This window comes from Larimichthys crocea, chromosome VIII (genome assembly GCF_000972845.2).
Source record: "Larimichthys crocea isolate SSNF chromosome VIII, L_crocea_2.0, whole genome shotgun sequence".
In the NCBI taxonomy this organism is placed as follows: Eukaryota; Metazoa; Chordata; class Actinopteri; family Sciaenidae; genus Larimichthys; species Larimichthys crocea.
Window position 1 is genome coordinate 16,706,444 of NC_040018.1, and position 25,142 is coordinate 16,731,585.

Genomic DNA, 25,142 nt, shown 5'->3' on the forward strand with positions numbered 1-25,142 from the left:
ATGTCTAATATTAGACTGGATCTGAATGAAAGATGCATTTGATCACATGCTACTGTTTGAAATATTCACAGCCAGCGAAAACATTCTAGGAAAAAACGATATATACAGATTTTAACTCGAATTATTATCTTATGTCTATCAATTGACTAAAGAATATTTGATGGAGAAAATAGTCTTGGTCCATATAGACAAATGACTTTTGATTTTTGGAATTCATTTCTATGATTTTACGGTTTCTCTCAGGACATCATTATTATTATATTGCTGCTGTTTTCAACAGCTATAGCTTGTTAATCAATAGAGCTTGATGCTGCTGCCAGTGTTAGTAAGGTCTATTTTGTTCAAGTCACTGCATTTTGAATTGGGTCTATTATCCTTGGGTATATTTGATGAGGTCTGACTGTGCTTAGGTCCCTGTCAGGGTTCTCTTTTCTGAAAAGGATTTGGGTAGGGTCCATTTCAGATTTGGTTCACCATCTTGGACTTGCGAAGATCTCTGCTCTCAATGCAACCAGATTTTTGGAATCATATTTCTTGGTCTTCTTTTAAGCCCTGTTAACATTTCCATTCATCTTCATGAGAGGCAGCTCCTCTACGTTGCAGTAAATTACTCTGAGGTGTGAAGGTTGAGTTAAATGAGAATCAGTTAAGAAAGGCTTGAATCATTAAATCAACCTTGAATTATCCCAGATCCCACCATACAGTTTCAAGGTTGGTGAATACCTTTGATGGCTGTTTTCCCTTAAGGATATCCCTATAGTGTTCAAAGTTCAAAAAAAGATGTTATTTAATGCACAAGAGAGAACATGGCTCTCTGTGTTATTTTTATATTGTTTCCGATCGTAAAGAACAGGAAGCAAGGGAAAAAGCTGGGAGCAAGCAGATTTGAACTCATAATGGTCGTATGTGGTACACATGGTACACCACTAAGCCAGCAGATTGCCGCTGATTACAAAATGGTTTGGTAAAGAGAAGGCTTTATATCACTCTGTGCAATGTGTGTTATGTTTTTGTGAGTTAAGAGGGCACCTTTAACACAGCTCTGCTATCTACAATTCCATGATAACGTACTGGTGTTGCATTACCTGAGGCAGAGTACACAACAAATACACATTCACATGTACACACAAGCACAAAGGGAGTAGAAGATAATGACACACCAAGGCTCAAAAATACTTCTGCAGATGCGCAAGTACATACGGTTCAAACAAATGAATGCACACCCCTTCACATACACACGCACAGAACATAACCAGTCCCTGGTAATAGAAAACATGGGAGAAAGGAAACTACTCTGCTATGTTTTATCATGAAAAGCGGGTAGAGAGGGAAAGAGGCACAATGCACAAGTAGAGAAAAAAAGAGAGTTATTTAGTAAGTCTAACCCAATGACAACTGAGAGAGAGATGGTATAGAAACAGCCTGAAGCAAAGCCATCTCCTCATCTCTATGCTAGTACATGCAGATATAGGACCAAGCCAGACAGACAGACAAGGAAGACAAACGCCCAACAGACAGATAAAACAGGATGATACAAAGGTAACCATAGAGGTAGTTAGCTCAGGGCTCTGCCAGCAAGTATTCACCTGGTTTCTTGCATATCTGAGATAAGGCAGCTCCAAATTAGTGACTGACTGCAGAGATATGCACACACACCCACAAGCGCACTCTGAGATTCACACACATCCAGCCAAAAACACACACTCATTCTCATTCACACCCACATAAACACATTCACTGCACACACCTGAACACACATTCTCTTTAGTTGCCATTAGCAACCACATCAGGCTATGTCCCACCTCAGAGAGCTCAGGTGTGCTGGCAGGTTAGAAAGACACAAGGTTTGGCTCTGCAGAAGGGAATTTCTAAATTAACATGTGCCAAGTGCTCACATCTACCGAACAGGGCAGACGTATTTACAGGGAAAGTGATTTAATTTGTAAAATATGCAAAGCCACAAAATATTTATGGACAAGCAGGAATTATGGCCTTTAAAAATAGGGAATCTGCTTTAGGGATTTCAAAGCTAGAAACAATACAAACAATACAAACAAACAAACGAAAGTCGAGTTCATGCTTCAATGGTGGTTCCTGAATGGTAATAAGGAATAAAAATGGCCAGCTGTATATGCTACACTATAGCTGAAAGCACAAAACAACTTTCACAGGTCCATAAGCAAAAGAAAAAATAAATAAATCACCATGTCAAAACACCTGACTCGTTCGGCACACTCCTCTCTAATTAAGGGCTGCCAAGTGCAAGCTAAAGCTAAATCTGCCCTCTGGCAGACTTATCTACCTCAAAATCTGAGAAATATTTAAATATATTCGACATATGCCAAATGAGCAAGTTATTTTTGTCACTTTGACCGTCTGAAAAATAAAACCTAATATTGTCGGAATACACAGCAGCAGGCTGATTATTACATTGCATAATGCTTTGGGCAGTTCTCATAATTTTCTCAATGCTGTGTTCTTTCAACTAAAAATGTATACGACTTAATACAACTTCATTGATTTTAGGTTTCTTGTTTTCAATGTGTTCGCAAAAGATTCAGATTGAAATAAAGGCAAAAAGAATCGCAGCCTTTTGGTGTATTAACTAGCGGTATGCATGATTGGCGTTATTAATATTTTTATAGTGTTTTGTCATCATACTCTATAGCTCAGTGAGTCAGAAGTATCTAAAATCTGACTCCTATTCCCAGAATAATTTATATCATAATTAGTCATTCTATCACAGTTGATGTGGGTGCACAGTGACAAGGCTTAGATGAGAAAAGTTTAATTTCTCCAGGTGCAATAATTGCCACTGCTTTGACTATACTGACATAAAAGCTTGCAGGCAAGGGAAAATAATTATAAGAACTTTTGAAAGTAAGACAGGATGCAGTCATCAATAAAGTGCAAATGGGTGCACTTTTATTTTAGTCTGCATTGTCCAGTATCTGAAAAAGATACACTCAACAATTTCAAATTAATCTATACTGTTTTTATATCACGTCATTTTCTGGGTTCTGAAAAAGTCTCTGTTGATAGAATATTCTATTTATTGTGCATGCTGAGAATAGAACAGAAAGCTAAGGCTTCTGTCAAAGTGCTTGGCATAAAATACCATGCACACCTTCAGGGTACAAGAAAGTAGTCTGGCTTACATTATAAATTTATCAAAGTTCAATTCAGACAGTCATCCCCTATTTTTGCACCTTAACCATGCCATCCTTAAAATACACAGACGGCTGGTGCACTAAAATCTCATCTCCGGTGACATCCTGTGCACACAGGACTATCTGGGCTTGGACAGCCCAGATAGTCCTGTGTGCACAGTTTGATGGATCAGCAAGAGCTTTTTTTTTTTTTTTTTTAAACGCAAGGAGGTGTATTAGGACCACTATGAATATTTCCCACAGAGTGTTGAATCAGTCCACATGCCCTCTTTTCAAAGTATTCCCCTGTATTGACTCGATGTCGTTCACTCATTCTCCCTTTGAATCATCATGGTCTTGCTGGAACTTAGAAATAGACAGGAACCTTCGACTGCTGCCTCTCCCTGCTATATTTCTCATTGAATGGTATAAGAACAATCACCCAGAGGTTAATAATTCAGTTCTTGTAAGTTTTGAATAATTGATATACATAGAACCTACACGTGTTGGCATACTAACCGATACAGGAGGGGAGTGGTTTGTCCCAGACACGTCTGTCCCCGCTAAGACAAGTCAGTGTACTGCTTCCATGGAGACTGTATCCAGGGTTGCAGGAGTACAGGACAAAAGTGTTGGCATAATGACCATCATCTTGAATCTTATAGCCATAACTAGGGACACCTGGTTCCTCGCAGCGCACTAAGTCAAAACCTAAAAAGAAATAGACAAGAGAAACACACACATACAGATTAGAAGCTTCTGTCCATGCAGTAAGACAATATTGCATTAAGAAATAGGGCGGTTCAGAGCAGGTTTTGGACAAGAGGGCATAAGGTCATAGCGCTCTGCTATTCTCCTGAATTCCACTACTTCTTGCAGAAATTTCAAGTTTACCTCACTGTTGATGCTGAAACCTTGTGTCCCAGCTGTGGGAAAGCTACCGGATATTTCTACAGATTCTACTTGTATGTTTGTTTCTAATAAATTTTAAAAATGCGAAGGCTTCTCCTTTTTCTAAAGGGTTAGGGTATATGTGAGGAGCACCAGTGATTATATGTATGGATTTAAAATGCGGCTCCCTATATGAAACTGTGAGAAAACATGAAAACATAATTTTACTTCCCACACAAAGACAACTATACTGTACACTTGATTGAGCCCATTGCGAGGGATGTCTGTGTATTTTGAAGATAACAAAGGATAGGAAAGTTTCTCGCCTCTAAGACAGATGGATAAACAAAGACACAACAATAATAACAAACATAATATCTTTCCATCAGGTCAGCCTCCCTCAAAACATCCTCCCTCAGATCTGAGACATCGAGGGTTGCTATATAATGGACACTGAACAGTAAATTGGTCACTATCATAAATAGTTTGTCTCTCTATACATTACATGAGACAATTTACTGAAAATCATCTGACCAAACAGATTCTGTTATCCAAATAAATTAAGTGATACTTCAAATTTGCTGATGATAAATTGAGCTTTTATCAGTAAAGACTATGTAATGTCTTTTTGGCAGAAGATGTCGCTAAATGATTTGATTACAGCAATCTTCCACCAATCCTCTCAACTGATGAGTGATGTAATAGACCTTTTTCACAGCAGACATTTTGACATGAAATAGTAGGGAGCTTCCAATGATACTAAATAAGGCTCTGTTCCATTTATTGCAGCAGAGATTTCAACATGCACAACACAAGCACCCTGACTCCCTGTCGGACCTGAATAGAACAGTGCCTTATTACTATCGTAGGTAACATCCGTGTGTTTACCATTTCATGTCAAAATGGCTGCTATGAAAAAGGTCTATTACATGTAAAACAATACCTTATTTATCATTGTCCAATCAAAATGTCCTCTTCCATAAAGTGTTGTAATAACATCTTTTACACAGCCAACAACTTTTTAAGTGAGCTGTCTCACAGTTTTGTGAGGTGTGTCTACAACTGCCTGTCTCTATTCATTTTAGCAAAACGGACGCATCTCACTTCTGTCACCCTTTCTTGTTAATGTCACGAACAGATGTTTGAAGTCTTATTACTCTATTAAAATTGCCTTCCTACACTTTGTAGTATTTAAGCTGTTTTAGTCGGTGCCTGGCCCAGCTTAAGAAACCATCACTGCCTCTCTCACTTCTTCCTCCTGTTTAAACCGTCTATCAATCTCTCTCATCTGTCCATCAGCTCATCATTGCAGCAGAACTTTGCAGAAGGTGTCACCTTCTCCAGTTTAATGACTTGCAGATTAACGGCTGTCTAATGGTTTAACTGACGTACACAGCATCCATCTAGTATCCATATACCATCTACTTTCATCCGTTTGTCCCACCGTCCAGCCGCTCTTCACTCCAGATGTGTCACTTTCTCACCTTCTTTTAACGACTTGCAGATAAATGCTCCTCTAATGGCCTCTTTGACTTACACAGCAGCTGGTCTTGGCTTCTTAACAGACTATCTTTAAAGCCTTTAAGATTTGTGTGTGTATGTGTGTGTGTTTGAGAGAGGGAGAGAGGGGTACCCATTTCCTTTTTCTGTATGCTCGGCAAACTACTGTTGCACTTTGGACTACACCTTCAACAGAAATTGCTCAGAAACCTGATTGTTGATCTTTTTTCAGCTGTCAGAAGTGAAAGAAACAGCTTGGTAATTTGCTAACGGTGAGAGACTAGTCTCTAGAGTTTTGTAGTACATGACACCTATTTTGTTCTGGTACGTAGCACTCAAGAATCACTTGACTGAGGCACAGGGCAGATGCAGGATATATCCACGAGGGCAGTGTCTAACACAATGACAACCACCCTAGCTTTCAATTAAAAATATCTCCTTACAAGGACCTTCACGGTGAGCTACGTAAAATTTAGGAAATATTTCTTTGTGTGTGTATGTGTACAAATACAGTGTGAGAGAGTGAAAGAGAGGGGTGCTTTATTAACATGGCTGTAATTATAAATGTAGAGGGGAAAAAAATTGTATTTCTACATTTCTAATCAGTCAAAAAATTCTCAAACAACTCACTTGTGTATGTGAGGCGGAAGCCCTGACTTGTTCCAGAGGCATTGCTGTTGAACTCAAGCCACAAGCGATTGGATGTACTGTTGATGATATGACCCATCATGCCATCACGTGTAAAGTTGCCAAGGAGACGGGATGACGTGTTCTCTCCATCATATGCCTGTCGATCAAAACACAGGAGCAGGACACATCATGAATAAAAAACACGAGTTAAACAGATTTGTCTGGTTTTGTAGAAGCTTATATGGATGCACGTCCACCACATTGAGATGAGATGAGAATATCACAGAACATGAGTGCACAGCGGGCTGCTGACATAGTCTGGAAAAAAAACAAAAAACAGCACAAAATGTAATCAGTCTTGAATCCAAAAATGCCTGTGCCTCTCCTCTGTAACACACAATGACCCTCCAAAATGTCACATAACAACACAGACGAAGCTCACTGTCCTTCAGAAAATAAACTACTTTGCTTAGCTTTGCATCAGTGTGGAAGCACCACCAAATGTAGAGCCTTAAATATCACGCTGAGGTCACAGATGAGTTGTTAACCAGCGACAGTAACAGTCAGCAGAACCGATGAAGCCTATTTTATGTTTAAACCATCAAGATTTTTCATCATTCCAGGTACTAAATTAAAAATGAAAAATGAAAAATAAAAACATTGAGGGGTTTCATAGTGGTTTAATAAACAGGATATGGCACTTAAATGTTGTTTGTAAACAATTAAAAGTGGTTGAGTGAAACTGTTTACAAGCCTGCTTTGAAATGTGCACTTTAGTCCTTGTGTAGCAGCAGTGGGAAGCAGTATTCAAGTATCACTTAATAATAATAATAGTAATTTGTGTATTGGCAGAGGGGATATTGCAATCCTCAATAAAAAATAAAACAGTTTATTTACAGTTGGGTTTGTCTCCGGCTGTGATAAGTGTTCCAAATCTTTGTTAAAAATGACGCTACTTAAGTGGATTCATTTTAACAGAGGAAACCATTAAGAAGTAATATGTGTTTCCTAGAAAAATAACCCGAAAAAGCTAAAAGTCTCAGGACGAATCTTCTCTGCTGCTAACTAAGCAAGTCAATGTGTGTGTGTGTGTGTGTGTGTGTGCGTGTGTGTTTTGAGATGCTGTCATGCATATAAGAGGAGTTGAGAATATCAGGAGAGTGAGAAGAGGAAAGTGAAAATAGGATATTTTCATTTTACACCAAAAAACATCACTGGACTGATTAATATTGAAGGACTCTGAAGGCTTGCATTCTCTTTGTGGATGAGCATTTTCTTCTTCCCATTTGTATAAATTGATAAAGATGATATCATTTTAGTATTTCAGCTCGACTCAGAACTTTTGGTCTCCTAACTATTTTGCTTCTCATTGTTTGCACAATGAACATCATCAACCTGGTTTTGTGTGCACCAACTGGCAGCACAAACAAGACACAAAACAGCTTGAGGTCATTTATCTCAAATGAGCCCAGACAAGTAGATACGGAGGGTGGAGTACTGGCTCCCAGAGAGATGTTTGTAGCTTGGCAACACAAGAAAGTTGAGCAAAGTTGACAGAGTTGAACATCATACAAATGTCAAAGCAAAAACAAACAGTGTCCAGTTGAATGGTTGATGTACACACATCCCTTGTGCGAACTGAAATAAGCTAACATACATACAACAAAGCTGTGACAAAACTGTGCTAGTGACAGAGTTTTATTGATATCATTGTTTGCAACATACTGAGCAGAGTACAAGACAAGATGTTAGAGAAATGTATATGGATGGATGGACCTCCAAGAGCAGCTTTTGAAGTTTACAGGGACAAATGCAAGCTGTGTATTTAGTCACATTTGTCACGTTTTAGTGAAATCATTGTTTGCAGCATACAGAGGCACAGAGCAGATTAGAGGACTATGCAGCAGAATATGTTACAGAAATTTAGATGGATGGACCTTTGAGAGCAACTTTTCAAGTTTACAGGAAGGAAGTATTAGATTCCGAGACACTTAAGTTTGTTTTGGAGTCTATTCTCCATCTTCTAGTGGTCAAAATTCACGAATCTAGCTGTAATGTGCAGTAGTCTGGGGACGTGCGGTGTACTTTTGACTACAGTATGAAGAGGAGAATTAGGATTCTGAAGCGCCTCATAATGCTATCTCACAGCTGGGATCTAAATGTGAACTGCGCATACTTATATTTGGCAGCCGGAGACATTTCCACAGATTGCTGGTGACATTTCTGCAGGTGGCAGGAATGCCAAAGAAAAAAAAGGCTAAGGCAGTGTACCGTTCTTGCTGCACAATATCGACAGTCAGAGGAGACACATCTACCTGAAGCCATAGTAGGAGCTGCACTATAGTGTGTGGTTGTGATGGAAAGCATACACATGAAGAAGATAGGGAGACATGACAAAGGACAGTAGGTAAATGAGCAAAAGCATAAAAAAAGGTGGTATCTGTAGAATTAATACTCTTTATTTTCCTTTCCTTCCCCCCTGCATCCCTTCCCTATCTCTCAGTGTCCCCCAGTTTTGCATCTTGCTGTCTGTCTCTCTTTCTTTCTCTCCTCTCTCCACTTCTCTCTGTTTCAGTAAAACTCAGTATGGTTAATGAAAAGCCCTGCGGCTCATAAATCAACATGTCACCATCTGCCACCCCTCCTCTCTGTGTCTGTCTGGCTCTCTCTCTTTCTCACTTGCTCTCCATCACCTCTATTTTCATAGAACAATTCCAGCACACCCCCACTTTGTTTCCTTCTCACTCGCTCTTTTTTTTTCTTCTTCGGGGTTGGAGTACATATGAGCAGATTTGGTCAAACACTGTATTGGAGGGCATTTTGGGGGAATTGAGCCTGTGTAGCGCTTTCTTTAACAGCGCCTGGGTGAAACCTTAGCCAATAGCAATATGAATTGTAATGAGCTGGTTCATATGTTACAGGAGATTGTAGCCTGAAGCTCGCCGGAACTGTCAAACAAATGGTTTGTGTTCAGAGTATTCTGCTGCAGTAACAAGCATTAGCTCCGTTAACATTAGCCTGGGGAGTGCCATGCTAATTGCAAGCCTACGTGGCACTTTGGGGCATTCCTTCCAGTTCATTATAGTTATGCTTCCTGCAAATTCTTTGGGAAAAATATAATTAATAGGCATGTTGCAAATTACTAGTCATCGCTCTCATAAACGCTCATCTCTATACCATCACACAGGATGACTATAGTACAGATTTCATCAAGCACCTGCTATTGTTTGCATAATTACTACTGTAGCATGACAGATTTTTGACCGTACCCTATATTTTTAAAATGATGAATGTTCAGCTGGAAAGTGCCAAAACTGCTTTACTACACTGTTTGGTCTACAGTGTGTCATTTATGAGACTAAAGGTCAATAGCCATGCCAGCCTCATTTGGCTATTTCACACCAGAGAGAAAAATGTTTGATTTATGAAAGTGGAGAAACAACTTGACTACTCATAGATCTTTACTTCTAGTGGGGCAAAAATGAAGAAGTTTGGCCTGAGAGTTTTGTAAGAACTTAAAAGTATCTATACTGGTGAACAGTAAAGTGTTGGTGGTGTGACAGGCTTCAGAGGGTGTTGCTACAGTACACTTAATGAGATGCTGAAAACACAATGGAAATTAAAAATGTGCGGCTCTCTAATTACTGATCTGATCTGACATTTAGATTGACATATTAATTAAACAGTTGTGTGAAAAGACTGGAGATGTTTTCAACTGTTTGCACTTTAATAAAAATAAATGAAAACAATAATAATATTTTTTTAAAAGTATGATGCTGGTCCAATTGTGTGCATTTAAATACCAAGAAATATTAATTATCATGTGTTATCAAGTATTTTTGCTGTGTTTTACAGTATGCACATTGCTGTTATAAGATAGACTTTAATGATCCGACACTGGGAAATTCACTTTATACAAAAGTTGCACAGGGAGAGGGAGTGACTGCAAAAAACACACATACTTTTCATGTGATTTATTTGTTATCATTAATTAGGGACCACAAGCGTCAAAAGTAAATGCAAAATCTAATATTTTTCTACGCCCTATGTTGAACGTGATGTGTCATTCTTGCAGTCAGTCTTGGGGCCTCCCATTACTTTTTGATTGCTATGTTAGCATCCAGTGTGTCCTCATTAACTTCTGTGATCTCTCGTCATTCTCTGTACTCTGGTTCTCAGTTCCTGTTATTTTCTGATAAGGAATCAATTTATTACAGTAAATACTATGTCAAATGCCTTGTGATGAACACAATCATAGTCGAACGCTTCCCTCCCCTCTCCAGTCATGGAGGTTGCATCCTTTTGTTAAACCGCAAAGGCAATTACATAATGGGAGGGGGGCTGTGGTGTAAAGCAAGTTGAAAAGAAAAAAAAAAAAAAAAAAAAAAAAAAAAAACTTCAGTAGGCTGGATCTGCTTCTCTTTATGTCTATTTTCAGAATTCAGGCTATGCTGGGATATACTGGATAATAAGCAATATTTAAGCATGTTTATGTCTGTTAACCACCTTGGTGTTACTTTCATTTCCTTCAAGAGGATTTTTCTGAATTTAATGCCTATCCCACTGGGAAGAATTTCACCTTTTACAATGATGTCATGAATCTCTAAAAGCCAGGGAGAACCCTGCTAATATAATCTAACCACAAAAAGGCTCAGCCAATGCTCCAGGCCTAATGCTGATAATACACTCTAACCACATACTGGCTTAACCATGCCCTCAGGCCTAATACTGCTAAGAGACATTGTGAATAGAAAAAGTCTTAGACGGTGTCTGTAGGACAGCGTCAAAATTGTAAAACAGCTCACACAGCTGCTCTGCTCTAACTGACACCGAAGTGGGCACATGTACCCAAGAGAGGGCTTATGTGGAATTATGAGTCTTGGGAACATCTGTAATTTTCTTTGTAGCTCAGATGTACACAAGTATTCACATATAAATTCATAACATGTAAACACAACATAAATTGTTTATATATATATATATATACTTTATATTGAGACAACTCTAAATCCTTAATCCTTCCTTTATAGGGAGACTAAAAGACTGAGAAGAATCTTAATGACATATTGTATTGTCAAGTTTGTAGAGCCTCCCAGTGTCTTCAAGTGCAACAGAATTAAAGCTGACACTGCAAACAGTATCAGTCGATATGATGTTTGTTTGTTTTTTTGGTAGCAATCAGAAAGCACTGATAGTTGTCTAAATACAAACAAATGTTGCACCATGATATGCTAGCTGTATAGTATCATGTTCAATACCTATATATAGTTCTATCTAACTTAGTCTTACTACACATGACGACCAATAAAAGTATAGAAAAACAAGGTTAACCTTCAGATAGAAAAAAAAATTATACTGTAGTGACGGGATCGTAAGAGGGTTAACAGAGGCAGAATTGATCCTTTGCTGCCTCTGTTCACCCCGTATTCATTCAGCCGTGGATGGACCCTGAAGCAGCAGCACCATCAGCACTAATAGAGAACATGGGTAATAAACCCCTGCAGGGATGTTACTGCTTCTTACAACAATGTTTAACACCTCTAACAGCTAGGGCGAACCTTGCTAATACAATTTAACTACATACCGACTAAACCAAAGCCTCTGCTGTTGTTCCTGTTTTTACTCCAGTCTTTTTCTTGCACACCTCATACAATTAAGGGCTATACGTTTCCTGACACCTAAATTGGATCAGGTGTGCATGGCTGGAACTAAAGCTTAGAGAATTGGTAAGCTTTGAGGACCGCATTGAGAACGTTTGGGCTCCGCAATGCAACATAAAAACCCCAGCATACAGACACAAAATGTGCAGATCAGAAATTCTCATTCAAGACAGTTCTTTGATTCTGTGCCAAACAAAGAAGAAAGAGCAGTTAAAGCATGAAAAATTGCATCACACAGGTCACTGTACATCTTGATGAATCATATGAAGCACAGGAAGCTCATAGTGGCTAACATGACCTCAAATTATATAAGCAAGTCAAGTCAAGGTTGAATATACTGAAACTTCTTGTTATATTGTTGAATCATATCTGTGAAAAATGCTCACCAGAAAAATAGGTGGCTTTGAGCATGAGAATAATATGTTTGTGGTTACATACTTTATGCTCTATGATATCTGAATGAAAATATTTTAAGAAAACCTAATAATGCCCAGTCATTGCATATAGACAGACAGGCTGTATATGCATTGTGTATGTATCTGAATTTGTGAGTAAATAATGCATTTATAGATTATATACCCCCTGCCTTTGAGAAAAGCTTGTCATATTTACATATTTATGTGTGTTTCCACATACCTTGAGATAGTCGCCCTCTTGCAACAAGAAGCTCTCAGCTTTCAGCCTGATGCCTTTGCCTTTTTCGGTAGTAATGCGGTAGATGCACTCGTGGTTGTTATCATAGTTGGAGGGGAAGTTAGGAGAGAGGAGAACACCTTCTGGTCCTAGTGAGGAGGCTCCACACTCCGCTATAGCAAGAGAGTAAAGAGAACCAGGACAGTGTGGATCAAAATCACAGTATTTCTACCTGATTATCTTTGAGCAGTCAGAATATCTTGGTTGACTTGTTGTGTTAAAAAGAGGGGAGAACTCACAATTCTGCATGACGAAAAGAGATTAAGTAACCTTATTTAACTCAGCAGGCATGATTACAATAATGAATAGTCTAACATAGCTTAAAAGCGAGTGTTTGAAATATGATTCAAATACGACAAAACAAACAAGGATGAAGAACAGTACAGACAAACATAAAACAAAATATTGAAAAAATAGGGGTAAAATACAGGGTTTGGATCAGTTTGTTAGAGAGTGTTTCATAGAAATGATACAGAATTATCTTGCAGGTGCAGTGGCCATCAAAGTTTCAAATAAGTGGCACTTTGTGCAAATAGACTTTTGTCATATGTAAATTAGGAAAGGAGAAAGAGAGACGAGACAGCTTTTAACTCCCACTGAGGAGGACCACCAGTACTCGGTAGGGAGGAAAAGAAAATGGAAGTAATGAGATAGACAAGAGAAAAGCTGGTGTGGAACAACATGTAACTCACTGAGAAAAGAAATAAACAAAAGATGCAGTCAAATGTGTTTATCAAATCTGAAATTCAAAACAACATTTTTGGAAATGTTCTGTTGTTTTTAAAGCAGATTACGGCGGGCGACGGGAAGCATAAATCTTTTTCAAAGTGAAGACAGCAGTGAAAGCAGGAGTGAGAGAATATGAGATAGTGAAGCGGGAGAAGAAAGGGATGAACAAAGAGCTGAAAGAGGAAGAAAGAATGATAGCAGACGAACCTAGACAAACAAGGGCCCTTTGAAAATATGCAAAGAGAAATTAAAAAAGGGGAGTAACAAATGACACTTTAAATATTGCAGTTAATACCCTTAATTATCTACCCAAGGACTGTCTAAATACAGAGGGAGAGAAAGATAAACAGTTAGAAAGTTAGAAAGAGAGAGCTTAAGAGAAGGACACTGGGAAAGAAAGAGAGGGAGACAGATGAACCCAGTGAACGTTGCCAGCTGCTGTTGCTTAGTTTCCTCTTAGTCAGGCCTGATCTCTTGACAGATAACGCTATTATAGCATTTTCAGTCTGCTCATCTTTGGGGCTTGAAAATTACCAGCAGCCACCAGTCATTCTCACATAAATTAGCAGCAGCATCTAAGAAAACACTGATACTCATCAAATACCAGCAAATTACAACCTGCTAACAGCTAGATGCTGGCAAATAAAACCAATAGTCAAATAATAGTTAATTACAATTGTGTCAGCAATAAAATACTGGTGAAATACAACCAGGAAAATGCTGATACCTGATTATCTCCAGGCTTATCTTAAGTTATTTTCACAGAAGATAAACCACTCCAAAGCTATAAATATTGAAGACAGAAATAGTTTTCAAAGGCTTGTTACAACGTCGCTATAAACTGTATAATGTGTACAAAAGGGAAGGTCAATGAGCATACCCTGGACAACTACATGTCTGAAACTATAATCCAAATGTATACAAAATAATTATTGTAATAATTATAAATTATTGTGTTTCATATGTATTGTCAATAACTGTCAATGTTAGTGAGTCTGTCCGTCTGTCTTACCAATACATCGTGGTAGTATGTTGCTCCAGACTCGCCTGCCTCCTCCGAGACAAGTGATCTTGCTGTCTCCCTCAAGTCGGTAGCCGTGAAAACAAGAGAAGGCCAATGAGTCGCCAACTCGAAATCTGAATCCCATTCTCCTGCTGAACGCCGGCACCCCAGGATCCTCACATGGCTCCAAATCATATTCTATACAGCAAGGGCCGATAAATAACATTGTTGAGGAGACTAAAGTGGTGTGACATGGTAGTGATTAAATATATGGTACATTTTAAAAGAAATTATTTGATGCAGCTAATTTCACCTTTAAGTCCCATAGATAAATGTTATTCAAGATGAATTTTTATTATTAGTTTATATGGACATGAATGCATGGAATATTTTGTTTCCTTCAAAGAGTATTTTTTAATACAAGAGAAATGGAAGAAAAATGGAGAAAAAGGATGAAGACTAACTGGTTGATTTGGTAAATGTATATCGCTATAATCATGTGAACAGAAAATCAGCTTTTGTTCTTGTGTTCTTACCTGAGAAAGTAATATTAAAGCCTTCATAACTCATGGAAAAATCCGATATGAAACGTAGCTGAGCGCTGAAGTTCCCAAAGAGCCCTGCTTTGACACTAGGCGGCAGCACTGAGCCAGTGAGTCGAGCTACTGGAACCTGGAAATCCCCGTCCTCAATGATGGAAAGGTAATCATGGTTCTCCTCCAGATGGAAAGTGTGGAAAACCAGATGGACTCCTGAAAATATATGGATGAATGGATGGATGGATGAATGGATGGATGCATGCATGGATGGATGGGCAGGTGGATGCATGAACAGATGGATGGACAGTACGAAAAAAGAGTTAGTCAGAGATACATAAAAGGCAGCAGATGAATACAGAAACTCAAGCAGAAACACATTGACACATATAGAAATATAGAGTGTAAACGCATTCTTCAATATAACACATTTATAAGCATATTAAAAACAAAAAATAGAACATAACGCTAGTGTATGTGTGTTCTTACCTTTCCCATGAGACACTTCTATAGTCCAGGTGCAGTTAAGAGAATTGGGGTAGAAGTCAGGAAAACCAGGAGACAGAATTGTCCCTGTTTTACCGTAGACATAGCCTCCACAAAGGGCTACAGAGAGAAAGTGAGAGATAGAAAAGGGTGAAAAAAAGGTGAAAAAAAGAAAATTCTACTATTTTTCAAACCTTTTCCACTGAGCAGACTTCAAAAATTCTGGAAAAAAATACAACCCAAATTTGACACCTATTTAAAGACCAGTTTGTAGGATTTAGTAACACCTAGCGATGAATTTGTGGATCGCAACCAAGTGAATACTGCTCACCTCAACCACCATTTCCAAACATGTAGGAGAAACTATAGTGGCTGCAAAACTCATAGAAAAACACACAAAACTGTTTGGTTTGTCAGTTCTGGGCTACTGTAGAAACATGGTGGCGCAACATGTCTGTGGAAGAGGACTCATGTCTGTGGAAGAGGACTCCTCTCTTAACAAGACTATTATATGGAATATTATATTCCATTTCAATATTCTGCAAATACATCAACATAATCTTGGACACTGGACCTTTCTGTAGAGTTAAGAGGTTACCACATAATGATAGACTTTGCTCTTCATGACCACTCATGGTCATGGACTGGGATTAAACCACATCTGGATTTGGACTTGTGTTTCTGGCCAACTAGCCAGTGTAAGTCAGTATTCACTCTCTTTTAGCTCTGTTATTGGTTTCTAGCAACTCCTCAGGGAAATATCTGACTTTTTTTGTTGAGACAATGTTTCAATGTTGTCTCTTCTGGGCTATGGAAGAAACATGGCGGTTCAGTATGGGGACACCGTTGAATATGTAGATGAATACTCATTCTAAGGTAACAAAAACAACAATTTACATTTCCAGGTGATTATATACGCTAATAGTTATGCATATTATATTCTACTTCTGCCATATCCAGAGTCCAGAGATGCACTTGATGTACAGACAAAAAGAAACAGAGCAGGGGGGAATGTGGCAAAGTGATTTGTTTAAGGAGAGCTGAAGAGAGAGATTGGTGTCTGTGTTGCCTGACATCAAACCTCCACACAGAACCACACCACTGATATGGAACAGGACAGACCCATTTGGAATAGAGCAGATTGGAAACTACTATAGTCACACAATGGAGAGTAAAGACATGCTTGAGGTATATTTGAGACTGTTAAACTAAGATAATACATTGACTCTTTGTTTCTCTCTGACTGTGCCTACATCCTTTTCAATTCTGTTCAGCTCAGTTCTGTTAAATTTAATTCAATTAAAGTGCTTGACTGGTGGAAAAAAAAAAGGGGTGATTTTCTCGCCTATGAAACAAACACATAAACTCCAGACTATATACTATACTATCCAGACTCTGTCCCTCCATCTCTTTCCATATCATATTTCAACAGAGCTGCAGTTGAGTTGAGTAGCTTGATGAGAGCTACTCTCTCTAACTAGCTGCCTTCTGAGTGTGTTGTGGTAACCGCCGACATTTTTTTTTTCCACACTCCCGTCAGCATTCACTTAAAATGAAACCAAGACACTGTCTGGCTAAATGACCCTTGTTGAGGGAGGCATGAGTGCGTGGAGACTGTATCTATTGTGTGTGAGAGCATGTACTTCGGTGTGTATGAATGATCTGTGGGAGAGAGGAAAAGAGACGGACTGTCAATGCTTGTGAGTGAGAAAGTGTGAGCTGTATAATGCGAGAAAAAGGGATAAATAAGACAGAAAGAAAAGCTATTCATGGCCAACAAAAATCTACGAGACAAATCAAAGCATGGTGGCCTTCAATGTTGAGAAAGGCAACGTGAGGCTGAATGCCGAAAAGAAGCTACAGAAAGATATGGCTTGTTTTTTCAGCTACCATCCTCTTCCTCTTTCCTGCCTCCGTGTTTTTCTCTATCTTTAATTATCTCCCTCTTAGAGACATTTTTTTATTATAAAGGGACACTGTAACTTAGGTCACTTCTAACAAGTTGTTGCCTTGTCTCTAACTACAAGCTTTAAAATGTCACAACGCTCTTTCAGTATTCTTTCTGACACATAAAAGAGCAGCCGTGTTCTGCATTATCTGTTTGGTGATTTAGCTGACTTGCAGGAATAAGATGGGTGGTTTGGGTCTAACTGACATTGTGGAAATGCACAATATTCTCAAAATAATGAGTACTGGTGGCTGTGCATTGCAGTGTGTATGGTGGTAGGAAAAGGTTTGGCCTTTCCTGTTAAAATGCGAACTGTGCCTCTGAGACTATACTGTAAATAAGATTATTGTTGTTATAGTGTACGTGTGTATATGAGTTGCATTGAGTATGGCCATGAGAGGTTTTAAAGATGATTTGCTTTCTGCTATAAGTGACATGTAATATGACATGTCTAAGCTTTTGTGCGTTTTTTCTCTGTGTCCGTAGTTTTCTCTGGCTTTTCCCCACAACTCCAAACATGCAAACCAGGGGAACTAAACAGATGAAATTGTCAATAAAGTAGGTAGAACATAAAAAGACAATAATTATCTCATTATTCAAAAAAATCAATAACGGTAAGCATAAACAAAAACAGACACACAAAAAAATGACATATAACATTTTAATCAAGGCCTATATGTCGTTTTAGAAAAGCGTTGTTCTGAAATAGAGTGTCTTGTAATGTAACAGCTGTCTGGTGAGATGGCATGCTTGGCTGAAAATTGAAAATGTCACAGTGGCCATTTAAAACTGCTTATGTTATATGGCTGATACTGTGAGATAGATTGCCTCGGTATGAACTCACTCCCAAGTTGAGACATCCTGACTTTGGTTTTCAAATTGGATTCTTTTCAGCTGGCAGATTGAATCAGATGCTGTGCATTCATCTCCCATGATAGCATGGGCTGTGGGCAAACAGTGAATGGGAAGGCCTGTGAGCATCTGTTAGAGTAGTGCCTGTTGACCCTCGCGATTTCACTGAGGCTGGATGTCCAACTTGGGCCATTGTGGTAGTGTGTGCTTTGGAGTGGGGACTGATTGTACAATTAACATTGTGACTGCCAATTACACCTAGTGAAACGGGAAAAAGCAGAGGACTGGGAGTAGCATTTTTCTAATATTGTTCTATGGATGAAAGAAGTTAGTGATTGGAACATGTGCACCAGCTACCTCTCTCACCTCTTCTGCCTCTGAGTCTCTGGCTCTACCAGTCACTTTGCCCTACTCATTACACTTCTGTTTTTATGTTCACGAAAAGATGGCCGTGACATTCTGGGCCATCTCAAACCAGTTAGCAGGAAAATGAAGTGAAATATAAAACCCTCAAAGCAACAACTGTGCACTGATGCAGACATACCACTTGAAAATGTTGAAATAAGACCATGTCATTTTATTCATGTGCTGACAGAATTGTTTTATATATGTATGTTGTGTGTGTATTGTGTTATCTAAGTCAATAAACTAATTACCTTCTTTATGGCTGTCGCTAAACTTATCTCATACACAACCGCACAGCTGGCGGCACTGCATTTTGCACGGGTGCCCTAAACGTTAGAGAAGCAAGCATGCATTAAATTCCTCAGGCCAGCAGGATAAGTCTGGGTAGAGAAGGTAAAAGACAGCCTTTGCCTTCTCCTCATTACCACAACTGAGGTGACTTTGAGTAATGCCCTTTACCCCAGCTTCTCCAGTGGAGCTGCTCAGTGGCCAGCAGATCAAAATTATGGTTGTACTGGACAGCTTCTATGTGTGAATGTATAACTGTGTGAATATGTTCAGGGTGTCTCTGAAAGAGAGAGTATTTCACTGAAAACTCCCTGAATAAATAAAGTTAAAACAAATACTAGGTGCTGTGGTGAAAGTGGAGCCTAGTTCTGTCTGATAATGATGTAGTGCTGGTTGCTGAAACTCTGCCTGATTATTGCCAAGTGTAAGCCTGCCTGACGACCATATAACTTCTAACTGCATCTACCTTGTCTTTGTATTTGGTTTCCACTTTAAAGTAAGAGCTATCTAGCATTTTAATAGTTTAGACACCATCAGAAAGTCAGAAGGCAATTTATTTTAAATTGTTTTATTAAGTGTTATTAAAAATTAACCCCCCTCCCTACAACTCTGCATGGATAAGCAGCTATAGAGAACAGGAGAATGGATCGATCTGAAGAGAAGAGCTAAATTAATGTAGTCATGGTCTAACAAACTGCAATGTTTATTTCCCACTGTTATTCTGCAGTGCTGGATTAATTTCTCTAATAACACACACATATACAGAGAGGCTCCAAAATATCGCCAGGAAGTTCTAGCTAGTCTTTTGTAGCTCCTGTGTTTAGTTAAAAAAATGAAAACATCATCTCTAAAGCTTGTATAATCAAGCAGATACCATGTTTTTTGCCCAAGATTAAAGTAAAGATTACTTTATTTGCCAAGTATAGGATTTAGTATAGCTTTTGTGTATTTACAAACAACTCAAGGTGAAATAATTGGCTTTGTTCTCTGAGGCAAAAGACACACTGACCCGGTGTGCCAGTTTGAATAGGAAATTTTCAATGTGTTTCTGTTTTTTTGACAGAAATGTTACAGTGCTACAGACTTTAACTCTTTCCACAATGACCTCATTTCCCACTGTTTCCTATTTTAGAGAACTTCAGAGAACTCCTCCTGCAAGTGAATGTGTCCCTCACATTAGCACATATTTGTTTTGGAATAGGGTCCAAAAGGGTTCAGCCCAGCGTAGGTCTTCATCAAAAATGAAATGAAAATGAAAACATGAAAGAAAGATTCTCACCATCACAGCTGGGAAGAGCGTGACTCCACTGATGATTTTGTTCGCAAACGATTGGCTCCTGATCGCTCAGTGTGTATCCTGGGTCACACGTAAATGACACACGAGAGCCAATGGAAAAGCTGCTTCCATGGCGACGACCATTGACAGGGATACCAGGATCGAGACAAGAGTCTGATTCCATTTTCACACCTGAGAATCACATCACAGAAGCGCAAATGCCGCAGAGTCAAAAGGTTGAGGATATGTGTGTGCATGGGGTGATTACACCGGCAAAATATTGTTGCCTGCAAGACATCTAGTATGCCTCAACCAAACATTTATATCAGTCAATCAGCCTTACTTTCATATCTGATGCTGAAACCTGCTGCAGAGCGGCTGTTGTCTGTGGTGAACAACAGGAACAGGACGTTGGACGTGGAAATCAGGAAATGAGGCGCTTGGGTGCCGTGGTATTCGCCGATTAGAGGAGAAGAGGTAGAGGGACCATCCCTGATTTCCAGTGTGTCGTAGTTGACCTCAGTCTGGAACCTAGAAAGACACAAACAAACAGACAAAAACTTCAAACATCACGTAACAAGAGCAAATACTTGTTTACAATGAGTATAATAAAATTATATATATATATAGATATATAATACACAGACATGCAAGAAGTAAATACAAACACCTTTAATTTGAATTTGAATGGAGGTGTCTATTTACTTCTTGCATGTCTGTGTATATAAATATATACAATAGAGATATAATAGTGATTTAGAAAAAGGACATCATGTGAATGCAATAATCGCCTGGTGGGATAGAATACACAGAGTTGGGAACCACTGATACACCTCCACCGTCTGAATATTTAACCAGCTAACTGAACAATTAACTACCCTCTCAACCAGACATTTGCCTGCAATGCAAACATGAATAACGTATAAACAAAATGCCTCACGGGCGATGAAGATAGCTTGGCCTTTATATCACTTCTCAAAAATGACAAATTTCAGCTATAGTAATTTCAGGCTACGCTGCATCTGCTTGTGGCTTGTTTCCAGAAAAAATGTGCAAAAAGCCAAAATTCATTATTTACTGCAGCACTGACTCACTAACTATATTTATATTTGCTAACGTATAATGATTCTGAAAGACTGACCAACTAAGAGAGTGACATACTTCATGCCTATGTTTATGCAACAATCGGACTGCCTTCTCCAGTAACTGATGAGCAGACTTAAACATCTCTCTGTTCTTACATAACCAAGTCTAACCTGTCAAAGTGGATCTTCACAGCATGATCTGGCTGTGCTTCAATCACCCACTGGCAGCTCAGAGAATCTTTATAGAAGGAGGGCCAACCGGGAGACAGCAGAACACCAGTAGGAGCTGTGAGATGTCCTCCACATGGAGCTATAGGTAAATAAACAAACACACACACACAATCCAGAGAAAGAGAAATTAATCACTTTTTTTTCATTTTTATAAACGTGGTACAGCAAGAGCAAAACACTCCAAAATACTACATTGAGTTAGCAGATTCATCATCTGCTCAATTTATTTCAGCTCTCTAATCCTTTCTGAATTTCTAGTTTTCATACATAAACATTTACCTCAAGAAATGTGCCGTGCCAACCTTGTGCTAGAGTAAACAATTTTGAGCTGCTAATGTTTGAAAAAGGCTAAAATAATTATAGCATGATAATTTATAGGGGAAATCAAAGATATTTATGTGTCACATTATGGCAAAAAGTGGTTCCTCATTTCCCTGCAACTCAGAAGGCTGCAGGCAGCAAAGCTGGCACATCTTGACACTAATTTATAGCTAATTTAGAGTCACAAAAATCTCTATTATGGCACATGAAACTATGAGAATTAGCTTTAGCTGAGTTTAGATTTCATATCAATGGAAATAAACCACTTTGTAACTTTATATTTGGTTTGATTTTCACAGTTCCTTTTTGATTAAGCATTGAGCTAACATAGAACAAGAAAACATATACATGGAGTTCATGATCTGTATATTATCCACTGCTCTTCATACAATACAATATAATTTGCAATGGCTTCTCTTCACACTCTTACATCTTCTGTTCTCAAGTAGCTCATACCTTTGCCCTCCTGACTGCTCTCATAACTCCAACCTTTCAGCAAGCTAAAAAGATAATCACTTCACTCATATTGGAGCAGTGAATGGGATGAACAAGGGAAAGTAATTCTAGAAATAAAACATAATTATCTTTCCGGGTGCAAAGGGAGGGATAATATTTTTCCATATTCCATAGTTAATAATATGACAACTCTATTCGATTTGATTGTCTCCTCCATCCCGTTTATGAACAACAGGCAACATTTGATAATGTCATTTAGACAATACAATCAAGATGGAGGGGATACAAAAAAAAAAAAAACGACTGAGAGGCCACTGTTTGCCAATAAAAACTGTTGAAATATTGGCACATTCACTGTCATTTTATTGTTAATTTCACATATTAGTTTATCTGCACACTATACATACATCTCTGTATATGAGAGTCTGCATATAATGAATGTGTCTCTCTGAATGACTTTCAGCAGAACTTGTGCCAATCTCATTTAAGATTATTGTTGAGAGAGACTGACGCATACAAACAGGCTGAATAAGTGTGGGGAGGCTGGAGGCTAAAGCAATTATAACAGGAAATTTCTACATTTTCTAAAGGGTATAAGCACACTTAAGCTACACAGAGAAAGCCAAATAGCTCGATGCTTTGCCACCTTGTATTCTGACAAGTGGCACATTTTCATTGATTATCTCATGCTCATACATAAACAGCCACGGTTTGCATGTGTGTTTACCTTCACAGCGAGGTACAGCCGCAGACCAGACAACATTTCCATCCTGGATTATGCAAGTGACCTGATCTGACCCCTAGAAATATGATATAAATGTGTGATATTAAGATATTTAACTTAAAAATTAAACATCAAGATAACTACACCATAAATACAAGGGCGTTATTTAGCTTATTAAGTACAGGAGATTATGTAGCATTTTACTGGTATTTTACCATGTATGCTGTGATACCTACTATTACCAATATGCATGCGAATACTTCTGAAATATCTATATCTATATTGCACTTAATAACTTCAATATTCTATTAAAGTAGATTTAGACAGATATCTGATTTTTACCTGTGTCCTAATGAATCCTTGATCGCAGCGAAAAGCCACGGAGCTGCCAAGTTGGAACTGGTCACCATACCTTTGACCATTAACGGGAACTCCTGGGTCATGACATTCGTTCTGACCGAACGCTACAGAAGGACAACACAGAGAGAGAAGTTTAAACAGGAGCCAAAAACAGAATACACTGTGTGAAACAAAGGGAAATTACTTTGTAACTGAAAAGAGAGAAAATGTGACAGAAAAAACAAAGAAACACACACTTGTTTCCTATTTTTAACCCGTCTTTTCAATTCACTTCAATACCTGAAAATGTGTTCTACCAGACGGAGAAACAAGTTTGAAAAGCATAGCTATATCACTGTCAGTGTATGTGACAACTTCACTGATATGGAAATATGGGCATGGAATTATCTTCTTGTGGATTCAACCCTGTCATGTTTAGCTTATATTATCCTTATTCCAGAGATTAACCTGATCCCACCCAGAGCATACACCCAGTGATTGGACACGTCTCAGGTTGATTAGCTACTGATGGAGAGGAAATGAGAGCAGAGAAAGAAATAGAAGGAGAGGGAAAAAACAAGAGCAAGAGAGGAAATTGCAGGTATGCAAACGCACCACATACATACATATAATACTGGCAGATGGATTGAAGCGCATTTGTGTACAATTTTAAATATACATGTACAGCACACACATACTGCATGCAAAATAACTATACAAACATTCACATGCCTGATAAGAATAAGATTAGGAGGCATAAACAGAGGGTGGAAATGTATACATATGAGAAAACCCACACAGAATTACATTACACAAGATATTTATATTATATGTGTAAACTCAGGGGAGGGAGAAGACAGAGTGTGCTGTGAGTGTTTCGGATAAAGTAAGACTGAGGTCAAAATGATGGATTTGAGAGAAAAGAAAATAAGGGAAAAAAATACAGAATAATATGTCTGGAACAGAAGGAAAAATAGAGACATGACCTCTAACTTTGACACCAATATGTTGAACATGTTGTGTAGCTTACTGTGGTGTCGGCATCGTGTGACTTTTTTTTAGGGTGGATATTTTTTGTCCTATACAATTATTTTATGTATCTTGGTTTCTCCACATGGACCACATGACTTTTGGTATAATTTTGCACCAATCTTTACATCCTCAAACCGAGTCAGCACTGCACTATGCTGTGACTTATTGCTTTAAGGTAATTTTAGGTAAGGTTTAGGCAAGATTACGGTTTTGTTTACAGTTTTTTTTGCAGCAAATACAACATTGATGACGACAGCTGTCATTACAGTGAAGTAAATTTTTAGACAATGCAATTATATACGGAAATTGATTAATTGACTTCAACTTTAACGTCATAAATTAATAACTTTTTTTAATAACGTATTATTTTCTGACCAGTCTTTGACTTCCAATACATTGCTATTTTCAAATAACTACCTAGTGTGCGCGTGTTTCAACATTATTCATATAAATAAATACTGATATACCCAAAGCAACACCAAATGATATGCATAATGCATTAAATGTTAATGGACCGGATTACTGAAACAGCACAAAGTAATCTAATCTTTCCCAATATAGAATTTATGTGATCTGATATTGAAATTACATTCTCAAAAAGTTTCCCCATCAAATACTAGATAAATGTAGTAACATTTGTCTTTCTCTAAGGTTATGGGTATTTATCTACAACACATTGTGTTTCTTTTTTTTTACAACTGCTGACATTAAAACATTGCATAATATAACCAGGTAAATAGGAGTATAAAGATGATTTATGTATTTGTACTTTAACTTTGGAAATGTTTGTGAATAAAAAGAGACTCTAGTGGCATATTTTTGCTTCCAATATTGCTGAGGTTTAGGTGAAAAAAATGATTTCATTAGATTTAGAGATAGGGCCTTTTTTATTAAATATGCCGTGGTGC

At 38.3% G+C, this 25,142-nt stretch overlaps 1 protein-coding gene across 1 annotated transcript in view; it reads right to left on the reverse strand.

Moving 5' to 3' along the window:
- The window catches only part of LOC104927904 (CUB and sushi domain-containing protein 1), a 294,884-nt gene that overhangs the window by 107,713 nt on the left and 162,029 nt on the right, over positions 1 to 25,142 (reverse strand). Inside the window, exons 16-26 of the mRNA XM_027281351.1 lie at positions 23,206 to 23,327; positions 22,867 to 22,939; positions 21,303 to 21,441; positions 20,390 to 20,577; positions 20,050 to 20,238; positions 15,281 to 15,397; positions 14,792 to 15,007; positions 14,265 to 14,453; positions 12,467 to 12,636; positions 6,171 to 6,327; positions 3,669 to 3,860 (exon numbers count right to left, since the gene is read on the reverse strand). Of these exons, the coding sequence (XP_027137152.1) occupies positions 3,669 to 3,860; positions 6,171 to 6,327; positions 12,467 to 12,636; positions 14,265 to 14,453; positions 14,792 to 15,007; positions 15,281 to 15,397; positions 20,050 to 20,238; positions 20,390 to 20,577; positions 21,303 to 21,441; positions 22,867 to 22,939; positions 23,206 to 23,327 (1,752 nt within the window). The remainder of the gene's footprint in view (positions 1 to 3,668; positions 3,861 to 6,170; positions 6,328 to 12,466; positions 12,637 to 14,264; positions 14,454 to 14,791; positions 15,008 to 15,280; positions 15,398 to 20,049; positions 20,239 to 20,389; positions 20,578 to 21,302; positions 21,442 to 22,866; positions 22,940 to 23,205; positions 23,328 to 25,142) is intronic.